This window comes from Athene noctua, chromosome 2 (genome assembly GCF_965140245.1).
Source record: "Athene noctua chromosome 2, bAthNoc1.hap1.1, whole genome shotgun sequence".
NCBI lineage: Eukaryota > Metazoa > Chordata > Aves > Strigiformes > Strigidae > Athene > Athene noctua.
This window is the reverse complement of record NC_134038.1, coordinates 73623973-73645175: the sequence shown is the minus strand read 5'-3', so window position 1 is coordinate 73645175 and position 21203 is coordinate 73623973. Positions and strand designations below refer to the sequence as shown.

At 38.7% G+C, this 21203-nt stretch overlaps 1 protein-coding gene across 8 annotated transcripts in view; it reads left to right on the top strand.

The window, feature by feature from the left end:
- Positions 1 to 21203, top strand: part of FHOD3 (formin homology 2 domain containing 3) — a 405358-nt gene that overhangs the window by 301571 nt on the left and 82584 nt on the right. For 5 of the 8 annotated variants that reach the window (XM_074899439.1, XM_074899441.1, XM_074899437.1 and 2 more), the window contains exons 11-14: positions 687 to 788; positions 3152 to 3529; positions 7056 to 7181; positions 18283 to 18417. In XM_074899439.1, the coding sequence (XP_074755540.1) occupies positions 687 to 788; positions 3152 to 3529; positions 7056 to 7181; positions 18283 to 18417 (741 nt within the window). The remainder of the gene's footprint in view (positions 1 to 686; positions 789 to 3151; positions 3530 to 7055; positions 7182 to 18282; positions 18418 to 21203) is intronic. The other 3 variants (XM_074899444.1, XM_074899443.1, XM_074899442.1) reach the window with 1 other exon arrangement.

The following is a 21203-nucleotide window of genomic DNA, read 5'->3' as shown; positions in this document are numbered from 1 at the left end:
GACTTACAATTCTCCTCTGCCAGAATTACTGCTGAATCAAAGCCTGCTTTGAGCATACTAATGACTCTTTACTGAAATAATTAATGTACTAGCATCCAATAACTTAAATATTGCTATTTGCAAGTAGTCCTGAACTGATTTGTCTCTCTGTTATTTCTAACTTGATTCAGCCTGTTCTGTTTTCCAGCTGAGCTATCAGTTGCTTAACAGGAATGTTTTATTTGTGTTAATTTAGAAAGTGTGATGTCCAGTGCTAGCTGTCCCATGCCAGCACAGCGTGTACTGCCCTTTAAGCCAAACAGACACAGCTTAATGACTAACAAGTTGAACATTGGTATTGTCATTAATGTTTTCCATTAATGCCTCTGCAGGTAGGGCAGCAGCAAATGGAAAACCAAGCTTGAGAGAAAACAGTGTCATTTTGGGGGTCGTAAAAATTAATAGTAAAATATGTAAATACGGGAGATAATATAATTTTTGTATTGGTAGCTACCCTTACACCCACACAGACTTGTTTTAGGTGGCTTTTTCTCTAACACAGGGAGGCTGTAACTTGCCCCCCTGTCAGTATTTTCCTTCCATTTCTAATTTCATTGCATTTCATTTTCTGGGCACTCACATCATTTTCTCTTCCACCTTCTCTCTTTCCATCCCACTGCATGCTTCTTTCCTTGGTCTGACCTCAGAGAGGAGGAAGAGTGTGAAGAGGAGGAAGAAGAACAGCCAGTCACAGAGCCCAATACTGAGGATGAGGGGGAGGAAGAGGCCAGTAGTAGGGTCAAAGCCAGGTACCGGGATTCGACTTCGTCCCTTCACCTTTTCCTCAGGCTCTGGCATGAACTCACCAGCACAGTGTGCAGCATCATCTACCTTTTCACTCACATTCCTAGATCACCTGTTAAAGCCACCCCAAAAGGAAATAATTTTGCCTTTAAAAACTTTGTTAATGTGTGTGTGTTAATGGAAACATGTTTTATTACATAGGCTCAATGCACTAAGAACTGTCTGCACTCACTCCCTTTGTACAAAATGAGTAACACTCACATCTTAAAAGCTTTAGCAAAAAGCATAACTGCTAAGCATGACTTAGATTTGTCTTTTTAGTTAAAGCAATGGTGAAATGTTGCAGCTCTTTACTGAAGATACTGCTTGCTTTTTATGTTTTCATCCCTATTGTAATGATACAACCTTACTAGCAATATCTGTTGCTATGAAGAAGATTGACATTTTTTTGAATGCTGCCTATGATTTCTATCAATTTTGTTCATGTTTTAATAGGAAATAACTACTTTGAGGCAAAGCTGATATATATATATAATTTTCTACATACCTGCCCATCTGTGTATATATGCATATAAACAAACCACCTATAAAAACAATATTCTCATGTTAAAATTTTCCACTTATTTCTGAGGTATATATGGATTTGACATCTGGCAACTTTATCCTAATAAATTGGAAGAAAGAAAATATGTTCTTTCTTCCAGACAGCCATTTGATTTAGGTTAAATTGCTTAGCTTTGCAACTCAGCAAATGAGATTGGATTTTTTTTAAATAAACCACATTCATGCAGACACTGTACAGCACAGAAGGAAGAAAGGAAACTGTTTAATGTGTGAATTCCAAAGAAAATACTGTACTGTTATTAATATCTTCTAGTCTGCAAATCTTGCCAATGGCTGCCTGAAATTTCAAAATTAAGTGATAATTTCCTCAAATCCAATTCTTAAAAGTCAAAGCTAAGGTACAAGTTATTAGTATAGCACATGAATATTCTAAAATACATAAAAATTTTAAAAATAACAAGGAAGAGCTGTGTAAAGGGCGTGATGTGCTTTTAGGTCGTCTTTTTGAGATAACTGGGTGATATTACAATGGCTTTTCTAAATACCTCCTTTCACTGTCACTGTAGCATAACAAAAATGATCTGTACCCCGGCCATTTGTGTTAGATGCTGTCAGGACAGGTAGCACTAGCCTGGCTTCAGTGACTCCTGTCATGCACAGCTGTGGTGCAATAGATGAAGGTTTCCACATTGCCCACTGTGCTGCTGCTGTGCAGAACAATTACCTGGTATATACCTGATGATTATCTTCATAATATCCTATCATATGTAACATATTATGGTTTTGTTGCATATGCTGTGCCAAACCCACAGTCCTCAGATAAGGGCCATGCCTTGCATGCCTGTAGGTGGATTGCAGGGGTGGTTTTAGGAGAGTGAAATCAGCCACCTGCTGAGTAATCCAGCCCAAAGCCCATCCACAGCGTTTGTGCTGGAGCCGCTAGCTAAAAACAGATATCCAGGAGTACAGATCCCATGGCTTTTCACCTGCCTTACCTGCTGAGTAATCCAGCCCAAAGCCCATCCACAGCATTTGTGCTGGAGCTACTAGCAAAAAACAGATATCCCGGAGTACAGATCCCATGGCTTTTCACGTGCCTTGTTGCTTCTGTCACTCACCAACACCTGCCTTCACGAGAGCAGAGCAGATGTGTTTTCTGTTGCACTTGATGCAACTCTACAAGTCTCTAACACCAACATGGGATGCTGACACTCAGAGAAATTAATGTCTTCATACCTAGACAAATGATCTGCTAAGGCATTGGTTTTGAAATTATTCTAAATCTTAATTTTGACAAAACACTGCTGATTGAGTGGTTTTTGTTTTCATCTTTGGTGGATGAACATTTTTAGTAAAAAGATCAGATCACCAGGGAGGATCAGATATCTGGCCTTCAAGAAGCAGTCATGCACGTTGTATCTTGAAGCATCTATATCTGTGGACCGTGTTATCCAGTGTGTTGAGACTGCTTTGTACTGCTCTGACAGTGCTTACAACATAACTTGAAATACTTGAAAACTGTTCAGAAAATGTTTGTGAAAAGGTTAATGAAAATTAGTTCTGAAGCCTGTGGGTTAAATCCCTTCCTTTCCTTTAAGCTGAGTCACTTCCATTTCTCAGTATTTCCAACCCCAAGAAGAATCCCTTTGGGATACAAAGAATAAAAAGTGATGGTTGTTTAAATTTAGGAAGTTTTGTTTGTCTGACTTTCCTTATTTTTTTTTCCTTCAAGAGGTACTATCTACTGATCTCCCTTTTCCCCGTTTTTCTCCCCTTCCCTTCTCATTATGTTTTCCTCTTGCAGTGAGGCCCCAGGTGTGCAGGAGGCTGTGAATGAAAACGTTTCACAGTGTTCTGATTCTTCAGCCATCTCCAGTGCCATTTCTCCAGCTGAGAGGCCTCTCTCCTGCTCTAGAGCAAAGAGCTCTTCTAGCAGCTCCTCTTCTGTGCCTGACTCATCTATCTCTCATCATAATTCTGTTCTTTCATCACCATCTTCACCTGCAGCAGCATTGCTAAGCTCTTCCCAAAATTCATCAGCATCCATTACTCCAAAGGCATCTCCAACAGTGGAGAAATTACCTTATGTACCGCATACTCCTTTTCACCTCTTCTCGTATGACTTTGAAGAGTCTCCAGCATCTGTGAAAGAAAAGGAAGCAGAAATGATGAGGGAAAACAGGTAGATTTTATATAGCTGACAATTTTTAGATAAATGAGTAATGCCTTTCAAGAGGTTCATAGTGATAATAATGCTCTCTGTGTGTTGTATTATTTCCAGAAGACACTGTATTAGTTTTAGTCCTGCAAGCCTGTATTTTGATTTGATTGATATTCTGCCCTTGCCTTTGTTGCCTTCATTTTGTCTATACTCTTCTTCAGGGTCTATAGTTAATAAGTAAGCTGGCCTCCTCTATACAGCTGTAGATAAAAAACCTGTGATTTGGGAGATCACAGAGAGGAGCACCATTTTGCTCTCATTTACAGCAATGTAATTTGAAGACATGATTTCATGAAAATTAATGGAGCTCTTCTGCTATAAAACTAAGAGACATCAGATCAACGTTTGGAATTCAGGGATGAAATCCTGGCTTCAAAGACTGAACTGCCAAATCCTGAATTTGTTGTTAGATTACAGTGCATATCCCTGTCATGTGCCATTTCAACTTGTGCTTGTAGTAAGAGAAGTAGATTAAACCCTATAAAGAGAGTTTAGCACTTAGAATAGAGTTTTCCCTCTGAAACAGGTGCTCAGTTCAGTTGCTCCCCGTGTATTTATCTTTTTTAATTTTAATTTTTAATTTGCCTGTTCCACCCGTTTAAAAACAAAAATAAATTGTTTTGTCTCAATCTGTTTTCAAGTAAAACAGATTGACAATAGGTAACACTAAAAATAATGCTAGAGAATCATCTTGAAAAGAGCTTGATGATTTTTAGCTGCTTCTCTCAGTGGTCAGTGTTCTCTGAATTAGGCTCTGAAAATGTACACATATATTGTGAGTGTATTTATTTCTTCCTTTCTCCAACAGTCCTTCTGAATTTCTGCATGTGAACAAATATTTTGATTCCTTTGATCCTCTTAGTTTTCAATCTTTTTCTTCTAATAGGTGGGTGGGTTTTGTTGCTTTTTCATTTCACTGAAAAGCCTGTAAATCCAAGTAGATGTTGAGAGGGGTCTTGGTTTACATATCTTTCCTTACCTGGAGCTCGAATACTGGGATTCATCTAAATTTATGTTTCCCTACATAGATGCAGAAATTTTCCCTTAGGCCTCTCACATTCATTTATTGCTTTCTTATTGCTGCTACTGTTAGAATTACACTTTTTAGAGAGTAGATTCCTAGATACATCCTGTTCCTGCAATATTTACTATTACAGTGATTTTTTTTTCCTCTGACCATCCTTGTGCTTCTAGTGACCACACAGGATCAAGAGCATGGTGTGGGGGAGGATTGTGCTGAGTTTATATGGAGAAAAAAGAGGGCAAAGCTTGCATGATTTGGGCAGTAATATGTTCATAAAAGAGGTAAATGTCTGGCGTTTCTTCCGAGTGAACAGTTCTGGGAGGAGGCCATTGCATCTACATTGGTATATGACAGGAAGGAAAAATGGAATTAATAGCCACTAGTAGAGGAAGGTTAGAAAGATAAACATTGTGTACAGGATACAGACTTACCCTGGTGTGCTGGTTTTGTATTGCTACTCTTCCAGCATCTGTCTCCCTCTAAATTTGATATATAGGGATTCCGTGTCCAGGCCAGTCCCTCTGAATTTGATTGTGTTAATTCTTGTAGGTCTGAGTCCATAGAAGGACTCAGGTGTGTTCTCTCTGTTTTAATGAGTTACCTTTGGCCTAATTGAAATTCCTTGGTCTGAAAAAGGATTCTTCACTGTGTCAGCTTTTTCTTGGGGCAGAACAGGAGAAAAGGAAACGTAATGGTTGATAAGAAGGGCTCCTTTCAGTTGATTGAAACAGAAATGGAGGTTTCTGTTACTGTCAGGAGCATACTGAATGAGCTCTGAGTTGTCCTCAGGACAACGGAGTTTCTCACCTCTCGCTCAATATGGGCACAGGCAGAACATCTGAGCTGAGCCTGCCAGAGAGAAGACCCATGCCAGCTCGTGCTACCAGGGAAGTCTCACACTGTCCAGCTACACAGCCTTCCACTGGCCCACTGTCTCTAGTTTCTAGTCAGTTTTCTTTTAGGGCAGGAATGCCAGGAAGACAATTATTTTCTGAAAAATTCCTTTTGTAGCTCAGAAATTTGTGTGTTAGCATTTTTTTCTAAAATTACTCCTGTTCCTGGACAGTCAGTATGGTGTCTCAAAAATAGATGGTAGTGGTGGGGTGTTTTCTAAAACACAAACTTGGAATCACTGCCAAAGGGGGCATGTTCTCTAAAGCATGATCCCTTCCATTATAAAAACCCCTAACTGAAATCTATTCTTGATTTTAACATGGGCTTTGGCAGGCAGAAAAGCTGTTGTATCCTAAAGAATGAAGCTGAAACTTTGAATGAAATTTTGCATGGCTAGATGAGTGTGCTAAATGGAGCTGAAGGAAACCAACCAGCCTTTTCAAATAAAATTGCTGAGTGAAATTACTGAGTGCTGATGTGTGTGGGAGAAGAAGCAGCAGAGAAAAGATACAGTGAAAAAGGGTATATTATATCTTATGAATTATAATAAGGAAAATTATATTGCCCTTTTTCCTGAAGTAAATTTTGTCATTTGGATGAGTTGGCCTTGCAAAGTACTCACCTACAGAGCATCATATGCTTTCCATGTGGGAAAATGGTATAGCCCGTGAACAGAAACGTTAACGTTTTCCTAAATCAGGAATCTCTCCTTGACATGCTCTTTTAAGTACGATGGTTAAAAGGCACAGCAGAGCAACACAACTGCCTTTTCTATTCAGTACATGAGCCAGGATGAAAACATTGATACAAGGGACTCTAGGGAGCTGGCCATTCCAGGAGTCCTGGAAAAAATTTCTCTGATAAGCAAGCTCACAATGGAGTCAAACAGGTTCTTGGATTTTTTTAATAGAGGAAATGTCTGATAGAACTTTCCAAAGCCATGCTTCCAGAGACATGTCTTTTTAACCATGGTGATGGCTTTTTACAGACGTTGTAAGAAGTGGTACATAAGCTACGATTTATGTAGGTGGAAGGGAAAGAAAATACCACCGGCTTTAATTGAAAAGAATGTGGATATTTTCTATAACACAAATATTAGCACATGATGGATGTCCATGTTCAGACCATGTCTTGGGAATGCTGCTGCTTGCCTTAATTTCGCTAGACATGAATACTGCTTACTTGGACTGGTTTGATCCCTTTTCTAGTGGCTGGGTATTGGCTCCCAAAACAGCTAATAATTTTGAGTAACTGAGCAGTGATTTAAGTCTTCCGGCTCTGAGTTGTCACATGGAAGGACCATTTTAATCTCTCATTGTTTTCCAAAGCAGTAGCTCACTATCTGAATCAAGTATGTCCATGACATGGTTGATATTCAAATGATATGATAGGCTGCATATTTTGAATTTGGGATTAGAGCAATATTTTCAGAAGGTGGATGTTTGAGAAGTTCTGGGGTATGGGATCACTGCCACCCCCTAAACAAGAAGATTTACTGTTGCATACCTGCTGGCTGATGGATTTTTTTCTCTCTCTCCCTTTCTCCTACTTTTCTTCCCATTTCTTCAGATACAATAGCTATGGCAGCAGCTCCTACTCTTCTCCACGACCTTACCCTGGTGTCAGTGCCCCTACAACACCCACTTCTCGTTATGGGACAACTCTCTCACCGCCTCAAGAGACCAAATCTGACAGGTTTGTAAATTAATCAGTCTTTTAACAACAGTTCCTTTATAGATAGGATGGAGATGAGTGTAAGCTGTTCTGAATGGGTACTGGAAACATCTAGACAGACCTTTTCTAATGTTGGAAAGAAAATGGACAGAAATGTAGACATTTCCCACTCATTCTCAAGCCTTTCTCTGACGTGGTGTTAAAGGCTGGATGTATTTCCATCCCACTTCTGCTTCTCCCACTTAAATGGATGAAACAGAGTTGCTTCACACATACGCTGTTCTGACTATTAAAAGGTGAATTAAAGCACATTTTATTTCTTTCCATTTTTTAAAATAAATTCAGGCAGATCTATTTTCATTTCTATCATCTTCAACCAATTATAAAATCTTGGAAATGTGCTTAGCTCAGAATTTCCTAGGCCATAATTTTGTCCTTCCTTGAAAATACATGATATATCTCATTGTATTTCATAAAGGGCAAAATGTTTCTTGCTGTAGGTAAACCAAGCTCATGATAACCTACCAATTATCAACTCACTTTAAAAAAAAAAGAAAACACCCCATAGCAGCAACAAAAAAGCAGTATTTTGACGAACCAGAATACTCTTTTGAATTATGTAAGGTACTAGGGAAAGAAAAAAGATAATAAAATGTTATGGATACATGAAAGAAATTCTTCTTGGCAAGAGATCTGGACCACCAGAAATTAACCGACTCTTACAACCTGAAAGTAAGTGACAGCTTCAAAGAATGTCCTGCTGAGTTTAAGGAGGAAGGGTAGAAGTTTTTAATTAATCTAATTAAATAATTTAATAATTTAGTTAAATAATTTCCTATTAAGCCAGATGGGTTTTGGATTGTTTGTTGTCAAATTGGCCTCTAATTTGTAAAAATTCCATCTCCCACCCTTTTTTTGAACTGAAGGCTTTTTCAGGATCCTTTCTCTGTATTCCAATTATTTTTTATTAATTATATTTTGAATATTTCTATATGTGTATATAAATATATGTATACATGTTTGTGTGTGTATGTATATATGTTTGAATCTACCTAATGCTTCACATCCTTTCCAGTCAAAGTGGTTCAAGTTAGGTTCTTCCAGCATGCATGTATTTCTAACCATGAGGTATTGATTTAATCCTTTTTTTTAGGTGAGTAATTACATTAAATTTATCTTTAGAGAAAGGCATCATTTTTCATTTGCTCATCTTCCTAGAGTAGCTTTCCGTGATTTGTCTTTCCTCATCTGAATTAAATTATTTCCAAGTGAAACCATAATAAAAAACTCTAAACCAGCTTTTTCATACCCTTTTACCTTAGCAAAGTAGATGCAAGATAAGCAAGAATTAATAGTATCCTGCTGATTTTGAAGTTTTAGATTTCCATGCCCCTCTGTTGTAAGCTTCTGATTGCCACTGCAGCAAAGAAACTCCAAAGTCGTCAAACTCTGAGATGGCTGAAAATCGTTGGGCCTGTCCTGCAAGAGGTTGATTGCACTGGCCCTGATCCAGTAAAGGAAGCAAGCCTTCATTGTAGCATGCGTATAAGTGCGTTGCTGATTCTGAGCCAAAATGCCTTGGCCCCACAGGATGAAGCTGTAAAATTCGCAGATTCATGGAGAGTCAGGCCAGAGGGGAGCTCTGTAATCATCTGTTGTGACCTGTAATGGGTCTCACAGAAGCTAAATGAAAGACCCCTGTACCTTCACATGTTTTCAAGTGGCAGGGCATGACTTCTCCTGGAAAACATTCCAGTATTTATCATCACTGCTAGGAGAATATTTCATTTTTTGAGGCCAATTTGTCTAGCAGTATCTTCTAGCCATTACACCTCATCCTACTTTTCTCTGTGAAACTGGAAAGTGCTCTGCCTTCAACTATCAGATCCCTCTTTAAGTGTCTCAGAGTTGCATCTCTGTCTTTCCTTCAGGTTACGTTTACTGCTTTCCACCTCACATGATAAAAATATCTCTACTCTTGTTTAAATTTGCAGCTTGCTGTTCACGGCAGTTGAATTTACCAGGATTTCTGTGGTTTTATATTTGAGGGATGTTACAGCCTGATGCTTTTTGTTTGTTAATCTCTGAGAAGTGTGAAAAATGTGTTTGTGCCACAGCTGTCTGTTGCCTGCAGACTAGATGCAGCTATTTCTTGAAAAATAATTAAATTTACAGATTCAGATGCCATTTTGCATCAAGTCTTGGGTTTTTGAGTACCCTGGCACTGCAGAATTGTAGTTCAGTAGGCTCTAACAGAGTGACTGCTTTGAAGAGGGGCAGAGGCTTGCTTTTATCTTATTGTCCTTAAAGACATGGGTTGCAGAAATGTCCATGCAGAGATCAACGACAGATAGAATTTGCTTACTGGAGAGCAGGCTGTGCGTGACACTACGCTTGACACTGATTAGTGAGTAGAAAGTGTTGTGGAAGTTTTCACAGTCTTCTATCAATGGTGTTTGCCTTAGGTCATGTGAACATTAATTCCTACCTCCTGATGGTAAAAATTTATGTGGATACAAACACCAAAAAAAAGTTAAAAGTTTAGGCGGGGAAGAGGAAGACACTTGATAAGAAGCAGGCGTGTATCTGTGGTTAGCTCCAAGGTGAGTTTTCTGCTTTCAGCTTATGATTACAGTTATCCAAAGCCTCCACAGAAAGATTCCTGTTTTTTATCATGAATGTAAGAGCTTCAGATGCAATTCCTGGTACTGTTTATCTGACCTTCGAGAATGAGGAGGAAGGAGGAAGCAGCATTTAGACCAGTGCCCAGCAAAATGATTCATGCTTCATTCAGTTACCCTGACAGGCCTTTCAAACCCTTGGCTGCATTTTGTTTATGTAAACAAGAGCTACAGCTTAGGTGGAAAGAAGCAATGTGGTTGACATTTTGACATCCCTACTTTTGAAACCTTCTTTGGCTAAAAACAGTAGGAAATCAGAAAGAGCAGTATAAGTCAGTGCAAAAGTAACTAGATTTTGTACTTTGAAAGCCACATAATGTATATATTTCTGATTTTACAGCAGAAGAATAGGCTTACTTGACTGTTTCTTCGTTTCTAAATTCAGCTGCAGCCTTTTGCCAACTTTTTGCAATACTGTCGTTCTCTCTCATTTCTCTGGGTCCCCTGTGGAGAGCCATGTTTCTGAAGTGCATGTTGCAGCCATGGAAATCCCGCTGAAGGAGGGCAAATTGCAGGGCACTTTCTGTTCAGCCCTTCCTTGGGAGAGAATAAAGAGTATATTGGTTCACTCTCTGCTTGTGCAAGTTGCTCCTAATGCATAAGAAGTATAACCCAGTCATCCTGGTTTTAGCTGCCAAAGGCTGCTTTGGTCCATAAATATACTGCTCCCACTCTTCATGACTTAAACCACCAATTAACTCTCTCCTACTTTCTAAAGGAAAAAAAAAAAAAATCAATTTCTTAACCTCAGAAATTTTGGTAACAAAGGGGAAGAGCAAGACATAGCTGCAGCACGTCAGGGAGAAAAGCATTTTTCTGTATCTCTGAGTCGCCGCATTGCCTGAGAGAAGGTGTTATAAGACACTTCTATATTTCTATGCCTTATGCTCACACCTAGAATATTTCTGTTTAGCCAAAGACTGCCTTCTCAGACTCTGAATGTAAGATGGTCACTCAAATTAAAGCTGCAGCCTAGACTCTGTAGCTGGACAGCAAACTCATTACCTGCAAAGCTTCACACCCCCTCATAGTGTGTTTTTGGTGGCAAAGTGTATATGCATTGTGGTTATGCCATAGTTAGAGGAGACCCTTGAAGGAGTCTCACTTCTAAGGCTCCTGAATTCAGTACCAGCTTTAACTCATTTCGTTGCCAGAAAAATATCCTGCTAGTGTGTTTGCCAAGGTAGTTTTCTTCTGGTGGATTTGCCAGGAGACAGTTCCCTACTGTCAAACAGCAGTGCAGTTAGCCTAGTTCGAAAAGCCTTCTTCTCACGGCACTCTGTGCCGAGGGAGCAGGAGTTCATGGTCTCCTCTTGCCTCTGTCTGTTGAATCAAATGCCAGAAAGTTCAGCTTGCAAACCTCCACTTCTGGATCCTTTTGGCTAGTCACTATGAACTTAGTTTCCACCTTTGGTTGGTTCCTCTGAAGTTCCTCCAAATCTCCAAGCTTGATAAGGGCCTTCTATGGTGTTTGCAAATTATTCCTGCCTGATGCACTCTCCAGGTTTTCCAGACTATTAGATAATAGACTTCAGAAAGGTGACATACGTTTCACATCCCTTAATCTGTTTTCCATCTTACTTGCTTTATGATCTACAGCAGTATGTTACCTTGGGCTCCCATGATACAGGACCTTGAATGTTGAGTGTTCATCTCCATGTTCCTATATATATTTTGAAGTAAATGTACATTCAAGCTTTTATTTCTACAACGGGTGAACACAGACACTGATATTAGCATGATTTAGATTATGTGATATTTTTCTCCACTGATCTTAAAGACACTTTAAACACCATACCTGAAGCGTAAACATGAAGCACAGCAGAAGTCTGCAAATGCTCTTCTTTTGAGTTTTATTCCTTTCCAGGTGCCTGAAACAGTGATTTTTCTGGCAGTCTGGTGCTTTTTTCAAATTTGTGTATCTTAAAAGCAATACAAAACAACAACAAAAAAAAACTGCTTGAGAATGCTAAACAGCTTTTCAGTTAGACTTTCTACTAAAATTAAAGGTCTCTGTAACTGACAGCACCAGGGAGGTGCTGCTGGATGAAGCTTCTTGGAAGGTTCTCTTTTTTTTATTTTCTTTTTTTTTCCGTTAACCATCTATCACTAATCTGCACTCTGGAGTTACCTTACCCCAGCTGTTAAGCACTAAAGAAAACGAAGAAACCTATGAAACAAAACTCACTATACAGCCTACAAAGCTGCTACTCTCCCAAGAACAACTCCTCTTTCCTTGGCTTTCTACTTTTTCTGCTTCTACCATCTTCTGTGTGTCTTAATACATGCTTCTGGGCTTTCAGACCAGAGACTGTGGATATTTTTTCTTGTGGTAAATGCCAAACACATCTTCCACTCTGAATAATATAATGAGGAAGGGATAGCTTGGTAGTTGATAATAGTGGCCCAGGGCAAAAGCCTCAACTTTATTGCTGAGACTTTAAGAGGAAAAATGACCTTAGGAATTATTTGATGATTTACAGTTTGGGAGGAAGCAGTGGCTTACACTGGCTTAGCTGCTTGTCAAACTACTGCATAAGCAGTATTCTTGATTTCAGCTTTGTGGGCTTCATCATAGGGTGTATGTTTAAAAAGTAAACGTGAGCTGGGTTGCAATGTCAGACTGCAGCGTGGTGCTGCCTGAACACACGGTGCGCAGTGCTGATGCTTAGGGGACACGTACCTTAGCCTAGATCAGCGAGGGGGCTCTGCAAGCCACTTCCAGGAAATTTGTTACTCTCATGAAGATGAGAAGCCACCGGTTAGAGAAAGACAGAGACACAATATAAAACCTGTAAAACCTCAGCCTGTGAGAGGAGTGTGTATGTAGAAAGTCCTCGTTCATTGTCCTGTCTCCGTGCAGCTCTGCCCCTCTGTAGCTTGATTTTGTGTACCCCCTCAGGCCAGTTAAAAGTCTAATGTTAATCGGTTCTTCTCTTGGTTAGTCTCAAGTTCCTTTCTCAAAGGAAGCATTAGTCAGTAGTTTTATCTCTCAATTTTGTGTTTATTTTTCAGAGAAGTTTTGTAAAGATTCCTCAAGTAATGTTTAGTCTGTTTGCAAAATCTTATATCAACATGCTTTTGAATTTGCCGTGTCATGTAGGGAGACATAACACACGAGAGTTTCTTTAACTGTGAAAAGCAATATGGCTCTTGGCAGCTTTGCCTCCTCTTTTGTCTCTTTCTAAGCTGGAAAGCGGATTTATTTTGTTAAAGCCAAGAGACATTTACAGTTACTTAAGGCCTGAGTCGGAGCTGCGGACTGTTCCCTCTCTGTAGTGTTCTCATGCCTGCTGGAGCAGGAGCACTTTGGAAAAATGGGTAATTAGTGCTTCCTCATTAAGTTTATTAATGATTCTGACCCTAGTTATATTAAAGAAAATCCTGAATCTTAATCTTATGACCTAAAGGCATTTCCTATTATAAGTCATCTGTTAATTTTTTTTTTTTAGCTCCTAAAAATATACTTTTGTATTCTTGCTATAGATAACCATTTCCATTTAGCAAATTTTAAAATTTCAGCATGGAGGAAAATGCAACCACAAAAGAAGAGCAGTTCAAAGTTAACGTGAATGAAGAAAATTTGAAGATGATAATTGCAATTTTGCTGTCACTGAGTGGCTTAGAGTAAGATAGAAATGTTTTATTCGATTTTCAATGTGATTAACATAATTCAAGTCACACAGTCCACCTCACAATAAGTAGTCTGTGATGGAGTATTGTCAAAAAAATTTGAAAAAAAGTGTGAGATATCTTCTGTCTCCCTGAGCTTTTGTTTTTAATAATGATTACTAATTTACCACTGTGCTAAATGCTGTAAGTTGGATTAGCTGAATTTTTGTTCAGAAGAGTTTTGTCCTACAGTTAATGTTTTAGCTTTGTATCCTGTGCTCTGTATATATTTTTGTTGCCTTCTTTTTCCTTCTTTTTTTTTTTTCCTATTCTTTGCTCTTTCCTATCTTCTTCCAACAAGGTAAGTAACTAATGACCTATTTGGCTCCAGGTCTTAATGCTGTGGTGTGGAGCCACATTCACAAATCCCCAGACTTAGACATATTCTTGCTGTGTGTTTTCTTTCCGGAATGAGGGTGTAATAACATAGCTTGTTTAGCTTTTGCTGGTTTTAACAGCAGGCAGAAGAAAGCTTTTCTTAATATTTTTATATTAACAGCCCATTCTTAATAGCCTTGTGCTCTCTGCAAGACTAAAAATAGTGGTCAGAGCAAGCATCCTTCTGGATTGTATTTTTGGAGTTGAACAAATGGTTGATATTACCAACTGGTAACATATGACACCAGCATTAAAATGCTGGCATATATTAGCTATAACCCTGTTTTGTGAGTGATCACTCTATTATGCTTTCATTGAGTATTCACATACTCTCTTCTGTTGAAATCTCTTGCCACCTTTGATTCTATGCCAGTATTTTTATTAGTCGTCTTCTTGCTTACCCATTTTTAAAATGCAGACTATGGCAGTAAGACTTAAATATTCCTGAAGTCTGAAGGTACTGTCACCCTTTAAACAGCATCAAAGCACCAGAATTACCTGAAGGCTCAGCCCAAGCTTCCCACTGGCTGGTTTGGCCAGTCCCACTGCCATTTGCAATTCAAGTATGAGTTCAGCGAAAGGGAAAGTTTCCTTTAAGCATTATTTCCAGGGGAACACAGAGACAAAAGAAGCCCCAGATTTTTCAAACAAACCAAACATAGACAAATCTCTTTTCAAATAATTTAGAATATTTGATGAATACCTCTTACCGCTTGCTTTTCTTTCTGGCTGTTTTACAGGTTTGTACACTGTGAAAGTAACACCTGTTTCCTCCAGATTTAGTTTATGCACACATAGAAAATTAAGGATAGAGTTTACTAAATACTAAATCTTCTCATTTGCAATTGCAGTTCACATTAAAAAGAGGATTGATGCACCCAAATACAGCTGAGTTACAGTGTTTGATAGCAACAGTACAGCTGTGAGTTTATGAGGTTTCACAGGGTCTCAGCATTTGGTATGACGTATGGTCTTCACCAGGGGGAGATGTGTCTGCTCAAGTGGTCTGGACACTGCAGGGTCTAACCACTAAGCAAGCACTAACTCCACAAAATTAGTGCTATTTCTTTGCCTGTCCTTTTCTAAATGTGACTGAAAACCCAAGACCTGATTATTTGTGTTTTAAGAAGTCAGTGCCACACAAGGAGCCAACTGGCTGCATTTCTATCTCTTTAATTATGACTTGTTTCAACAGAACCCCCTCACAACTTTGAGTATTAGTTTTGACATTTTCATGCAGTAATCTCTTGTATGCAAAATGGCACTCCACAGCTGACTGTGTTTGGGACAAATTAATTGAATCAGGTATGCGTGTGCATGCTGTGCTGTAGCTTGTAACTCAGCTGAAGTATGGACTTATTAAATAACCAGTGGGAAATAACAAGTTTGGGCTATTTTTTATGGATTTAATTAGTTTTCAGGAGGTGGCAAACTAATATGGCACATGGATATTCATTTACAGTTTCTTAGACATTGGCTTTTTTCCTGGGTATGTGACTGTGGATCTTTTATTTAGATTGTGAGTCTACTGTTCATACATGTGAAATTTTTAGCCAAGTGAGCAACTCTAGCCAAGCTGTGCAAGATTAAACTTCCAAACAAGGTGTTTTGGCATGTGGAGATATTTTACTACCAGGATCAGGTTAGAATCCCATCTGCAGAACTAAGCTGCACATCTCCATGTGATTCCTCTGTAATCCCTTAGATAACTGTGTATTTACTATGAAGCCTCAAAGAGCTTAGTCAGAGCTAAAGGTTTCCAACCTGCTAGATGCTGTGCAGACCTGCAATCACTCTTTTGGTCTCTTAGCATCACCCCATTCCTTCCCCTTAATTTTCCTTCAGGCTTTATTAAGTCATAACTTCCTTTGACTCCAAATGGAGTTTGCAGACTTCAGGGCAGCTGGATGGGATAGGACAGAGTGGGATAGCAAGGTAAATACACCGAACAGATAAGAGCACAGACTTGATAAGGACCCTCTTTTTGCCATCTATTCCAGTTTATTTCCAGATGTCTTCATGTGGAGGTACTGTCCAGTTTTCCCCTTCCAAGAGCAATTTCTGATGATATATCCAACCTTATTGCCGTGATTTTTCATGCTACTAGACGGATGGAGCTCTAGGTTCTGAATCTTAATACAGTGGTGCTACTGTTTCTGCTTAGAGCTTTCTCTTGCAACATGCACTGAAAGGTCAAAAGTTAAAATAAATTTAAAATATGTTCTAGGGAAAATTCACCACATGTACTTGACTGTCAGGGTTTGAGGATTTTATTTTTTGTCTTTTCTTAGTGCTAAGGCATATTAGAGATTTTTATGGGTTTGAGTGTGATCCAGCACTGATACTATAGCTCTGGAGGAGTGCCAGCAGGGAGGCTTACAGAATATCAAGTTTTATACCATCTTATGTAATGTTTATGTGTGTGGGATATGACATATTGAAATTCAATTTATTGAAATTATATTCACACTGCCCTGCTGCCAGTGGGGCCGAAATGGCTATGTTTTGTGGTGTTTCTGCTTGCACATAGACACTTGGGGAAGGTATGCATTACTGTTTTTGTCTTCTCCTGCACCTATTTTCATTGGTGAACTGATGCTATTACACTAAATGCCTACATGTAGTACATTTACATAGGCATGTAAATAAGCAAGGGAAAGAGTCTGGGTTCTTAAAAATAATGGAAATTTATCCAGGTTTCTATTGCTGGTTTGGGAACCTTCCTTTAGACAGGGTTTAGTTTCTTTTTTAGAAAAGGCAGTATCTATTTCTCTCATTAATCCCTTCATTGCAAAACTCATGTTACAACAATGCAGAGAAACCGCTCTACATGAGTTATGTCTCTTTGATTTTATCAGTCTAATTCAATCAGTGTGGATACATTTACATCTGTATAAAGCTACCCTGTACAATACAGATTTTTCCTGTCTAAGAGACAGAAAGACAGACATGTTTACGCTGAGGTCACTTTGTTGCCATGTGAGAGATTGGTGGTACCAGTACCACCATGTTGGGAAAGGATGTGTGAGAGGAGCCACTCTGCTAGCCAAAGGAGTACTTGCAGTAAAAAAAGTTAAAAATCTGTGTCAAAACCAAACTATAAGTGAATATACATGTAGCTTTTTTTAAAAAGTATTTGCTACTTGAAGCTGTTTCATCTCAAAGAATAAATCATTTAAATATTTGAGAAGTCTACTGTAAAGCCTGTCATTTCTGGCAAAAAAGTCCCACTTATTTGGCTGGGCATTTACTCACATTATCTTTTGCATCTTAACAGTTTCCTGAGCAACAGCTAGAAGTTTGCTATGCATTGCTGGTAGGAACACTGAGCCTTCTTCATTACAGTAACCTACCATGGAGCATCCAGTTCATAGTTATGGTCAGAGTACTGCAACGAAAGTCCACTTTCAGACTAAGTCTTGCTTAGGCATAAAGTGGTAGTAAATTGTTCTTTTTGTTCACTGATTCTGTGAACGGAACAAGAACAAGTGGGTCTAAATGGCAAAAAAAAAAGAAGTTTAGACTAGACAGCAGAGAAGCCTTTCTTGCTGGCAGGGCTAGTTAAGTACTAGATGGATGCAGTACGTCCATCATTAAGGATTTTTAAGGCAGGTCAGACAAACAGTTTTTAAACAATGTTTTGAGAAGACTGAATACTGCCCTGCGCAAGGAGAGGAAAATGGATAATCTGTTCTGCTCCAACCCCATTGCCTCTAATTTTTTTAGTAACAATTTTGATGCCACTTAATTATTATAACTAACTGTGCTGTCCCTGTGTATTTTATTATATGCTCCTATACGTGATTTATTTTGCTCTTACAGTACATGCAGTGAGGAAATAATAACAGAACTTGTTAAAGTATAGAGGAAAAATATGGCACTGCTTAAGAGAGCATTCAAATTCTGAAGGGCAGTTCTGACATCTTTTACTTTTGTTTTTCTGTATACAGGATTCTCGGGTGTTTGTGACACATCTGCTTTTAAAATCATTGCATAATATGTTTGGAAAGTGCTGGAAAAATATTCTAGCTTGCTTTTCTTTATTTAAAAAATCCTTTACAGGATTCAGCTTTTCGGTTAACAGGATTCTACAGTAAAAAAAAAATTTAGACAATATTGCAGTTGCGATAGACTGAAAAATTCTTATGCGTACTGTGTTCAGAAATTTGGCAATTTAAGCAGCCTACCATATCTGTCATTTTTAGGCTCATCATTGTATCTAAATCAATTTAGCAAGACGCTTAGCCAGTGCTTTGAAGCATCCATACATTAATATTGTCGTGTCATTCTGTTGGTTGGGATTATGATACTTGCAGAATGATTCCTACTCATTTGTTGCCAGTATAATTAATAAAAGTGGCACTGAGAAATCTGATCTTCCTTCTCTGCAGGCCAGCTTTGGGTGGTCTCCTTACATCATCTTTTCGGCAGCACCAGGAGTCCTTGGCAGCAGAAAGAGAAAGACGACGTCAGGAGAGAGAAGAAAGGTTGCAAAGGATAGAACGTGAAGAAAGAAACAAATTCAAGTAGGAGCCAAATTTGCTTTTAGTCTGTTACTTCAATGTGTGATGGATTTGTAAATCACTGAGACATTCAATTCCAAAATAATTGAATTGATGAATAGTTTGTGTGTATCTTCAGATACTTTTTTTGATCTAAGTATCTTAAGAACTGATATCTTGAACACATCATGATGAATTTTGGCATTTAATAAGCCAGCATTTTTTTTTAAAGGCAGCTATGTATTTGCCAGTCGTACTGTGTGGGTATCTGAAGAGGCCAGGTTTTAGTAGCTAACATACTCCCGAATGTATAATCTCAGCAACGCATAGGATTTGAAGATGAAACAGTTGGAGGAAGGTATCAAGAAGTGAGGAAGGGACAGCACTGAGACATCTTTTTGCTTTTATATTCTGCAAAATAGAAGTGTTTTGTTGTCTCAGGATGTTTTAAACTACTTTCAATGTTTTTAAACTACTTTATAGTGGTTTTTAACTACTTCTTCCTGCTTTTCTGAACATGTGTCTCTTCCTCCTGGAAATAGCAACTGACAGAAATTAATTATCAAAATTATTGCTCAAACCATGGCCAGGCAAAGGCCCCAGCTGAATATATAGGGCCCTCCATTTTCACATCTGAGAACATGTATGCTGTGGGATCCTGGGGTGTGCTGCCTGAGGATAGTAAGGGACAAGCCCTCTCCTCCTGTTAAATCCATGCCTGGAAATCCCAGCACAGGCATTAGCAAAGACTGCAGTGGGCTTAAGATAGATAAGGAGCTTATGCCTGAAGTGGTTTGCCAGCTCTCTGAAGAGTGTACTCTAAGAAACCGATTTGTTTCCTCATAAGCAAGAGTGAAAAGTAAACATATTTTTAGTAGTTAGACAAAATGTAGTATCTAAAAATTGGTAGGGTAAATATTTCATAACCTTAGAGTTGGTAATTATGGAAAAGATGGCACTGGTATCATGTGAGCTTGTTTATTAGTATGCAGGATTATTTTCGCTGTAATTATCTCTTTAGTAAGAAGTGGAAATGGTCTGTGTCATAGTGAATTTGGAAAGAGGAGTAACTTACTAGTGGCTGGTTTGTTGGTTAGTTGAAGGAGATACTCTCCTGGCTCCAGAAGATAGCTAGTTTAGAAGAAAATGAGAGGCAGAGGGAAGGTGGAAGAGCACCATAATAGGATCTTTGGCAGCCAACAATTGCCCAAGGTCTCCTGAAACAGAAACAATCAGGTCTCAGTCTTCAAGCCCCTTCCAAAAGCTCTCGCTCTAAGTGGTATCATCAGGCTGCAGCAGGCTGCTGTGGACAGCCAACATGATCTTTTCAGAAAGGAAACTCCCAGACCAAAAAAGCCACTAGGACATTTGGCAGCTTGACCTATTTGAATAACAAATCTGCACATTTCACTGGAGCTTAGCTGCAGTAGTTGTTCTGTCACTAAAAGAGCTTCCTTAAAGTTAGAAGACCATTTTTTTTTAACTATACATCTTCCTCCCATTACTTCAGAGTCAGAAACTGGTTAACTAAATGTCACGATTGTGTTGCGTATTTAAGATGACAGTTTTCCAATGCCCAATGTTTTCATCTTCTAGATTTGAGTTCCCTGGTCAGCCAAAAGTTATAACTTGTGTTTGAGTAGAGGGTCTCCAAAGCCACCAAACTTTGCGGACAGACAGCATCCCACAGTTGATTAAACAGTCTGGCAGGAGGAGGACAAAGCCACAGCAAACAGTCATGGACAGTTTTGTAAGAGTTCTTGGGATTACATTATCATATCATCACTCTGGCTAGAAAACCAGTCTCTGAAGATGTATTTTTGATTAAAAATAGCACTTGCAATTCACAGCCTTCAAACTCATGAGCAGTACTGGATTTACCATCGTGACTCATTTGTTATCTCATTCTTTCCAACTCTGCCTCGAGAACATTTCACTAGGTTCTGGCACCATTATTGACAAATTGAGGATAATTTAAAGGAGGGCATCACCAGTTGTGAAAGAGCTTGGTTTTAGGAGAGAAGTTAAAACGCTTCATAAGCTACTGCTAGCAAAAGGAGTGCCTTACATAATGAACGTTTTCCTCAGCAGAAGGACTGTTGTACCTGTTGCATATGTAGAACAATATGTCCTAAAATACAAGGGTTGTTCTTCAGCTGTAGGGAAGGGTGAAAGTTGACAGAGAGGAAATTTGCCTGCTGAAAAATTCATAGATTTTTTTTTTTCTCTTGGAGTTACTCCCATAGCTATTGTAATTCCAAAGAATACTCTGAAAATATTATAAATGTATAACCAGTTCAGGAATTCAAATGATGTGGAGATAGCTTGAAACAGTAGTGTGTGTTCCCTGTTAATGGACTTTTGAAGAGCACTGGCAAGCCTGTGTTTAACAGCTTAGTAGATAATAAGTAATTTGTGTGATGACACAATATATAGAGAAAAAAAAAAGTGTTTTATTCATAAATGGAGTAATTCTGAAACTCTTTCTGGTAGTCACAGGTGTGTAAAAATCTAACAGATAAGGGGAAAGTCTCATCAGTTTTGTCCACCAGATTCAACAAAATATTAAAAATATATTGTAAGGAACTATCTTGCTGTGATACTGAGTCAGGCTGAATGTTCACTGGGTTCTGCTGTGCTCTGAGTTAAATTTGCATCCACATTTGTGGGTGTGACACATCTACCTGAAATCACAGTGCTCAGACGTCAGGCAAAGTTGACTTGGCAAAAGCTAAATATAAGTAATATTTATCTAGTTATTTGAGGACCTGTGCGAGGATCATCTGAGATAGAGGAAGGTTTGTATGTAA